General features: G+C 46.8%; 1 protein-coding gene across 1 annotated transcript in view; it reads right to left on the bottom strand.

Annotated features, from left to right (window-relative positions):
- Positions 1-505: 505 nt before the first annotated feature.
- LOC110489352 (uncharacterized) overlaps positions 506-9,444 on the bottom strand; it is a 36,280-nt gene continuing 27,341 nt past the window's right edge. The window contains exons 5-10 of the mRNA XM_090228541.1: positions 4,255-4,314; positions 4,085-4,148; positions 3,294-3,445; positions 3,024-3,198; positions 1,419-2,737; positions 506-748 (exon numbers count right to left, since the gene is read on the bottom strand). Coding sequence (XP_090084667.1) covers positions 620-748; positions 1,419-2,737; positions 3,024-3,198; positions 3,294-3,445; positions 4,085-4,148; positions 4,255-4,314 — 1,899 coding nt within the window. The 3' untranslated portion in view covers positions 506-619. The remainder of the gene's footprint in view (positions 749-1,418; positions 2,738-3,023; positions 3,199-3,293; positions 3,446-4,084; positions 4,149-4,254; positions 4,315-9,444) is intronic.

The following is a 9,444-nucleotide window of genomic DNA, read 5'->3' as shown; positions in this document are numbered from 1 at the left end:
AAAGAAGGAGAGGAGAGGAGTGAAGAGGAGGAGAGGAGTGAAGAGAGGAGAGGAGAGAGGAGAGGAGTGAAGAGGAGGAGAGGCGAGAGGAGAGGAGAGGAGAGGAGAGGAGAGGAGAGGAGAGGAGAGGAGAGGAGAGGAGAGGAGAGGAGTGAAAAGGAGGATAGGAGTGAGGAGAGGAGTGAAGAGGAGGAGAGGCGAGAGGAGAGGAGAGGAGAGGAGAGGAGAGGAGAGGAGTGAAGAGGAGGAGAGGCGAGAGGAGAGGAGAGGAGAGGAGATGAGGAGAGGAGTGAAGAGGAGGAGAGGAGAGAGGAGAGGAGAGGAGAGGAGAGGAGAGGAGAGGAGAGGAGAGGAGAGGAGAGGAGAGGAGGAGAGGCGAGAGGCGAGAGGAGAGGAGAGGAGAGCTAGAAATAGCTCCTATATAAACTGCTCCACCCTCCTCCTCCTCCCCCTCCTCCCCCTCCTCCTCCTCCTCCTCCTCCTCCTCCTCCTCCCCTGTTAATTGTCTGATGGAGAGTTTAATAGAAAAGTTGGCCTGTACATGAGGCCAGATCGAAACCTCCCAAGAACCACTGCTGCTCTAGTGACATCAACTTCACTTCCTCTTCAGATAATGACATCACTTCCAGATGTGTGATGTCATCATGTGGGTGGAGCTTTGAGCCGTTGGTCCTTCCATGTGCTGACCGCCGTATCCCATCATGCCGTTGGCTCCGTAAAAGTTCACTCCCGCCATGTGCTGGGTCATCTGGTGGGAGAAACGCGTGCGCGCAAACACAAACGCAAACGCAAACACAAACACAAACACATACGCAAACGCAAACACAAACACAAACGCAAACGCAAACGCAAACACAAACACAAACACAAACACAAACACAAACGCAAACGCAAACACAAACACAAACACAAACACAAACACATACACAAACACAAACGCAAACACAAACACAAACACAAACACAAACGCAAACGCAAACACAAACACAAACACAAACGCAAACGCAAACGCATACACATACACAAACACAAACACAAACACATACACAAACACATACACAAACACAAACGCAAACGCAAACACAAACACAAACACAAACACAAACGCAAACGCAAACGCAAACACAAACACAAACACAAACACAAACGCAAACGCAAACACATACACAAACACAAACACAAACACAAACACAAACACATACACAAACACATACACAAACACAAACACAAACACAAACGCAAACGCAAACACAAACACAAACACATACACAAACACAAACACAGGGTTGAATACTTTAGTCAAATTGTTCCGTTTATGTAAATATCCTGTTGCACACATACTTCCTCATAGAAACACAATCAAACACACGGTCCTCACAAGCATAGCAATACATTCCAGGTGTGTGTGTGTGTCTCACCTGAGTGATGTTCCACTGTTGCTGCTGACACTGCTGTACTCCGTACACCTGCTGAGGCACGGCCGTCACTCCCCCCTTCATACCGTTCTGCTGAGCCCCCATCATGCCGTTCTGCTGAGCTCCCGTCATGCCGTTCTGCTGAGCCCCCATCATGCCGTTCTGCTGAGCTCCCATCATGCCGTTCTGCTGAGCCCCCGTCATGCCGCTCTGCTGAGCTCCCATCATGCCGTTCTGCGGAGCTCCCATCATGCCGTTCTGCGGAATTCCCATCATGCCGCTCTGCTGAGCTCCCATCATGCCGTTCTGCGGAGCTCCCATCATGCCGTTCTGCTGAGCTCCCATCATGCCGTTCTGCTGAGCTCCCATCATGCCGTTCTGCTGTGCTCCCATAATGCCGTTCTGCTGAGCCTCCATCATGCCGTTCTGCGGAGCTCCCATCGTATCGTTCTGCTGAGCTCCCATCATGCCGATCTGCTGAGCTCCCATCATATCGTTCTGCTGAGCTCCCATCATGCCGTTCTGCGGAACTTCCATCATGCCGTTCTGCGGAACTCCCATCATGCCGTTCTGCGGAGCTCCCATCATGCCGTTCTGCGGTGCTCCCATCATGCCGTTCTGCTGAGCTCCCATCATGCCGTTCTGCTGAGCTCCCATCATGCCGTTCTGCGGTGCTCCCATCATGCCGTTCTGCTGAGCTCCCATCATGCCGTTCTGCTGAGCTCCCATCATGCCGTTCTGCTGAGCTCCCATCATGCCGTTCTGCTGAGCTCCCATCATACCTTTATGCTGAGCTCCCATGATGCTTTGCTGCTGAGCAATCATGTTGTGGGGCACTCCTACCAGGAACGGGGATGTGTTGACCGCTTGCCCCATGACACCCTGTTGAGCCATAAAGCCATTCTGCTGTGCTAGTACCATTCCATTCTGCTGTGCTAGTACCATTCCATTCTGCTGTGCTAGTACCATTCCATTCTGCTGTGCTGGTACCATTCCATTCTGCTGTGCTAGTACCATTCCATTCTGCTGTGCTGGTACCATTCCATTCTGCTGTGCTGGTACCATTCCATTCTGCTGTGCTAGTACCATTCCATTCTGCTGTGCTAGTACCATTCCATTCTGCTGTGCTAGTACCATTCCATTCTGCTGTGCTGGTACCATTCCATTCTGCTGTCCTCCCATCACACCGTTCTGCTGCTGACCACTCAGGGCCATCATGGAGTGTGATGTGATCATGCCTCCTCCCATCGCCCCCCCCTGCGTGGCCAGGGAATGGTATGATCCGTAGTAGCCCAACTGGGCTGGGTTCATGTACAGGCCAGCTGGAGATAAAATAAATGTTTGCCACTGTTTAAGGGTAAAAGTTGGTAGCCTTAGCATGTTCTGTGAACTATCATTAGACTTGATTAAAAATGACCGTTGGTAAAGGACAGTTACGAAAAAACAATAGTGACCACTTCTACTCAAAATCAGCTGGAGGTACAAACCTATACCGACAGAAGAAACACAGTTGAGCCACTAATGTAGCCATAGAATACCATAACCTAGGTTCATTTACAGTCCAAGGACATCAAAGATGATCAACACAGTGACCACCACTTCTCTTACCTCGTGCAGCCAGGTTCTGGTGCCATGTGGGTGTGGTTGCGTAGAGGGAGAGGATGGAGTCCTTAGACATCTTTGTCCTAGAGCCCTCCTGTCTGGGTGCTGAGTCCAGGAACAGGCTGAGGTTCTCGGGTACCGACGCAGCCACACAACCCCTGGGCATGGAGCTACCCACCGGCTGGAGAGAGGAAAGATTGTCACACAGGTTAGTGTGTCTGTCTGTTTGTTTGTCAATCTGTCTGTGTATAACTGGTCCCTCTCTCTGAATCTCACTGTGGTCTTGGTGGAGGTGGTGGAGGAGGCAGGCAGGGGGCTGAATAGATTCAGGTCAGAATGCATCGTAGCTGGGTTAGCCGCCGCAGGACACCCCCTCTCTCCAGGGCTGGATCTACCATTAGATACAACAGCATGAGGAGCAGGAGCGTCTGAAACACACAGACAGAGAGACAGAGAGACAGAGAGAGAGATTTATTATTTTTGAACTTTTTGCTTGTTTTGGCAATGTTAACATATTTTTCCCATGCCAATAAAGCTTTTTGAATTTAATTAAATTGAGAGGAGAGAGTGAGAGATCGAGAGAGACAGAGAGAGAGCGAGAGAGAGAGCGAGGGGAGAGTGAGAGATCGAGAGAGACAGAGAGAGAGAGAGAGCGAGGGGAGAGTGAGAGATCGAGAGAGACAGAGAGAGAGAGAGAGAGCGAGGGGAGAGTGAGAGATTGAGAGAGACAGAGAGAGAGAGAGCGAGGGGAGAGATCGAGAGAGACAGAGAGAGAGAGAGAGAGAGAGAGAGAGAGCGAGGGGAGAGTGAGAGATCGAGAGAGAGAGAGAGAGAGAGAGTGAGGGGAGAGTGAGAGATCGAGAGAGACAGAGAAAGAGCGTGAGTTTTTGGACACGTCAGTACTATTTAGACTGAGTACCTGTTTGTGCTCTCGTCAACTCCTTGTCGTGTTTGACTTTACCATTAATTATTGGGTTGGCAAGAGCACAAACAGATATAGGACCAGGCCAATGTTGCTACAGATATTGACCAAATCTATTTGTATGTGTAGAGAGGTGTACTGATACCAAGTCCTAGGAGGTCTGAGATAGATGGAGACTGGGTCTGTGTCTTTGGGCTGTTTTCTCTCTTCTGAAAGAGTCAACAACAAAGACAGCATGAATAACTGAAGACAAATAAATATCAAACCTAGAATAGAATATATTTTGTAGAATACTGTACACACATTCAAACTCACCAACTTCATCTTCTCAAACACTACTGGCTCCATGGGGATGTTTTCACAGGTCTTCTCTTTCTAAATGAGGGAGAAGCAGAGGTCAGATGATTGAGAGAGTGAGAAACTTATCCAAACCAAAAACATACAGACCCAGAAAACCTGAGTCTACGCCTTCACTATGGTGAATCACTAAAACAATCCAGAAATACACTACGGAAAAAGAAGGAACAGCACGTCAGAAATCAGTGTAATGTAAGTGAAGAATCCATAGAATCTACCCACTTCTGGGCTAATTGGAAAACACTAAACAAACAACAACATGAAGAGTTATCGATCCAAAACGGAGATAAATCACTTCTCCAATCTTTTTGGCTCTATAACAAAGAACAAACAGCAAAAACATACACATGATCAAATACAAATCTTAGAATCAACTATTAAAGATGACCAGAACCCACTGGATTCTCCAATTACATTGAATGAGTTACAGGACAAAATAAAAACCCTCCAACCCAAAAAGGCCTGTGGTGTTGATGGTATCCTCAATTAAATTATAAAATATTTAGACCACAAATTGCAATTGGCTATAATTAAACTTTTTAACATCATCCTTAGCTCTGTCTTTTTCCCCAATATTTGGAACCAAGGACTGATCACCCCAATCCACAAAAGTGGAGACAAATCTGACCCCAATAACTACCGTGGGATATGCGTCAACAGCAACCTTGGGAAATTCCTCTGCATTATCATTAACAACAGACTCATACATTTTCTCAGTAAAAACAATGTACTGAGCAAATGTCAAATTGTTTTTTTTTACCAAAGTACAGTACGGCAGACCACGTATTCACCTTGCACACCATCAAATCAAATTAAATTGTATTGGTCACACACACATATTTAGCAGATGTTATTTCGGGTGTAGCGAAATGCTTGTGTTCCTAGCTCCAACCAAGGAGGACCTACAGCAGCACCTAGATCTTCTGCACAGATTGTGTCAGACCTGGGCCCTGACAGACCTGGGCCCTGACAGACCTGGGCCCTGACAGACCTGGGCCCTGTCAGACCTGGGCCCTGTCAGACCTGGGCCTTGACAGACCTGGGCCTTGACAGACCTGGGCCCTGACAGACCTGGGGCCCTGACAGACCTGGGCCCTGTCAGACCTGGGCCTTGACAGACCTGGGCCCTGACAGACCTGGGGCAGTGACAGACCTGGGCCCTGTCAGACCTGGGCCCTGTCAGACCTGGGCCTTGACAGACCTGGGCCCTGACAGACCTGGGCCCTGACAGACCTGGGGCCCTGACAGACCTGGGCCCTGACAGTAAATCTCAGTAAGACAAAAAATAATGGTGTCCAAAAAAGGTCCAGTTGCCAGGACAACGCATACAAATTCCATCTAGACACCGTTGCCCTAGAGCACACAAAAAACAATACAAACCTCGGCCTAAACATCAGTGCCACAGGTAACTTCCACAAAGCTGAGAGACAATCTGTGTAACAAACAAGAAACAAGACAAAAAACTTGAGTGCTCTTAACTACCCCCCCTCCCCCCTCCAAGTCAATACTTTGTAGAGCCACCTTTTGCTGCAATTACAGCTGCAAGTCTCTTGTATGTCTCTATAAGCTTGGCACATCTAGCCACTGGAATTTTTGCCCATTCTTCAAGGCAAATCTGCTCCAGCTCCTTCAAGTTGGATGGGTTCCGCTGGTGTACAGCAATCTGTAAGTCATACCACAGATTCTCAATTGGATTGAGGTCTGGGCTTTGACTAGGCCATTCCAAGACATTTAAATGTGTCCCATTAAACCACTTGAGTGTTGCTTTAGCAGTTTGTTTAGAGTTATTGTCCTGCTGGAAGGTGAACCTCCGTCCCAGCCTCAAATCTCTGGTAGACTTAAACAGGTTTCCCTCAAGAATTTAGCGCCATCCATCATTCCTTCCTTTTGGCGACCTCCAAATGTGTTTGCTTATTATTTTGTTTGTGTGTTTGTTTTTCTTTAAGCAATGGATTTTTTTGGACACTCTTCCATAAAGCAAAGGGGGTGAAAACACACACCACTTTTCCGTTCTTTATTTTTTAGATTTTTTTTAAACAAGTTACTTTTTAAAATTTCACATCACCAATTTGTACTATTTTATGTATGTCCTTTACATGAAATCCCAATAAAAAATCCATTTAAATTACAGGTTGTAATGCAACAAAAATAGGAAAAACGCCAAGGGGGATGAATACTTTTGCAAGGCACTGTATAAGGAGTATTGGTGGCAAATCTGATGGCCGAATAGTAAAGAACATCTAGCCGCTCTACCTGTCGATATATAAATTACGTCTCCGTAATCTAGCATGTGTAGGACGGTCATCTGTATCAGGGTTAGTCTGGCAGCTGGCGTGAAGGAGGAGCGATTACGATAGAGGAAACCAAGTCTAGATTTAACCTTAGCCTGCAGGTTTGATATGTGCTGAGAAAAGGATAGTGTACCATGTGTACCGTCTCGCCATATTCCGATGTACTCTAAACTCTCAGAGGTAGTAATCACACCTGTGGGGAGAGGGCCATTCTTCTTACCAAACCACATAACTTTTGTTTTGGAGGTGTTCAGAACAAGGTTAAGGGTAGAGAAAGCTTGTTGGACACAAATAAAGCTTTGTTGTAGAGCATTTTACACAAAATCTGTGGAGCGACCAGCTGAGTATAAGACTGTATCATCTGCATTTAAATGGATGAGAGAGCTTCCTATTGCCTGAGCTATGTTGTTGATGTAAATTTAGTAGAACGTGGGGCCTAGGATCGAGCCTTGGGGTACTCCCTTAGGCAGTGGCTAAGACAGCAGATGTTCTGACTTCATACACTGCACTCTTTGAGAGAGGTAGTTAGCAATCCATGCCAAAGACCCTTCAGAGACACCCAATACTCCTTAGCCTTCCCACAAGAATGAAATGGTCTACCGTATCAAAAGCTTTGGCCAAGTCAACACAAATAGCAGCACAACATTGCTTAAAATAGAGGGCAATGGTGACATCATTGAGGACCTTTAAGGTTGCAGTGACACATCCATAACCTGAGTGGAAACCAGATTGCATACCAGAGAAAATACTATAGACATCAAGGAAGCCAGTCAGTTGATATTGACAAGTTTTTCCAACACTTTTGATAAACAGGGCAAAATAGAAATAGGCCTATAACAGTTAGGATCAGCTTGATCTTTAAATAAATGACAATTCTTGTCTACCTTCCAAGCAATGGAAACTTCCCCAGAAAGGAGAGACAGGTTAAAAAGGTCAGAGATAGGCTTGGCAATGATAGAGGCACACTTCAGGAGCTCCTTTTCAACCTCTCCCTCGGACAGGGAGAGGTTGAAAATGTCAGTGACGACACTTGCCAGTTGGTCAGAGCATGCTCGCAGTACACGTCCTGGTAATCCGTCTGGCCCTGTGGCCTTGTGACCTGTTTAAAGGTCTTACTCACATCGGCTGAGGAGAGCATAATCACACAGTCTTCTGGAACAGCTGATGCTGTCATGCATGTGTCAGTGTTTGCCTTGAAGCGAGCATAAAAATTGTTTAGTTCGTCTGATAGGCTCGTGTCACTGGGCAGCTCTCGGCTGTGCTTCCCTTTTGTAGTCTGTAATGGTTTGCAAGCCCTGCCACATCTGACGATCGTCAGAGCCGGTGTAGTACCATTCGATCTTAGTCCTGTATTGACGCTTTGCCTGCTTGAGAGTTTGTCAGGGGGCATAGCGGAATTTCTTAAAAGCTTCCGGGTTAGAGTACCGCTCCTTGAAAGCTGCAGCTCTAGCCTTTAGCTCAGTGTGGATGTTGCCTGTAATCCATGGCTAATGGTTGGGGTGTGTACGTACGGTCAATGTGGGGACGACGTCATCGATGCACTTCTTGATTAAGCCAATGAGGAATCCTGGAACATATTCCAGTCTGTGCAAAACAGTCCTGTGGCTTAGCATCTGCTTCCTCTGACCACTTTTTTTTATTGATCAAGTCACTGCTGCTTCCTGCTTGAATTTTTGCTTATAAGCGAGAATCAGGAGAATATAATTATTGTCAGATTTGCCAAAATGGAGGGTGAGGGAGAACTTTATATGCATCTCAGTGTGTGGAGTAAAGGTGGTCTAGAATTGTTTTCTTTTCTCTCTGGTTGCACATTTAACATGATGATAGAAATGAGGTAAAACTGATTTAAGTTTGCCTGCATTAAAGTCCCCGGCCACTAGGGGCGCCAGAGTTTTTTTTCTCCTCTGGTTTTACTTTTAACATGCTAATAGTAATTTGGTAAAACGGATTTAAGTTTCCCTGCATTAAAGTCCCCGGCTACTAGGAGCTCCGCCTCTGGGTGAGCGTTTTCTTGTTTACTTATGGCGGAATAGAGCTCATTCAATGCCGTCTTAGTGCCAGCCTCAGTCTGTGATGGTATGTAAAACAGCTAGGAAAAATACAGATGAAAACTGTCTAGGTAGATAGTGTGGTCTACAGTTTAACATGAGATACTCTACCTCAGGCGAGCAATAGACTTCCTTAGATATCGTGCGCCAGCTGTTATTTACAAAAATACATAGTCTGACAAGACGCCGCTGTTCTATCCTGCCGGTACATCGTATAACCAGCCAGCTGTATGATGATTGTGTCGTTGTTCAGCCACAACTCCGTGAGGCACACAATAATATTGAATTATTATTTATTTTTTTACCTTTATTTTACTAGGCAAGTCAGTTAAGAACCAATTCTTATTTTCAATGACGGCTTAGGAACAGTGGGTTAACTGCCTTGTTCAGGGGGCAGAACGACAGATTTGTACCTTGTCAGCACGGGAGTTTGAACTAGCAACGTTTGGTTACTAGTCCTACGCTCTAACCACTAGGCTACCCAGCCGCCTCTACACTCTAACCACTAGGCTACCCTGCCGCCTCTACACTCTAACCACTAGGCTACCCAGCCGCCTCTACTCTCTAACCACTAGGCTACCCTGCCGCCTCTACACTCTAACCACTAGGCTACCCTGCCGCCTCTACACTCTAACTACTTGTCTACCTGCCACCTCCACACTCTACCCTGACGCCTCTACACTCTAACCACTAGGCTACACTGCCTCCTCTACACTCTAACCACTAGGCTACCTGCCGTCCCTACACTCTAACCACTAGGCTACCTGCCGTCCCTACACTCTAACCACTAGGCTACCCTGCCGCCTGTA

Source organism: Oncorhynchus mykiss, chromosome 30 (genome assembly GCF_057628025.1).
Source record: "Oncorhynchus mykiss isolate SJ-2025 chromosome 30, ASM5762802v1, whole genome shotgun sequence".
Lineage (NCBI taxonomy): Eukaryota > Metazoa > Chordata > Actinopteri > Salmoniformes > Salmonidae > Oncorhynchus > Oncorhynchus mykiss.
The sequence above is the reverse complement of the archived record's forward strand: the minus strand, read 5'-3'. Positions and strand labels throughout refer to the sequence as shown.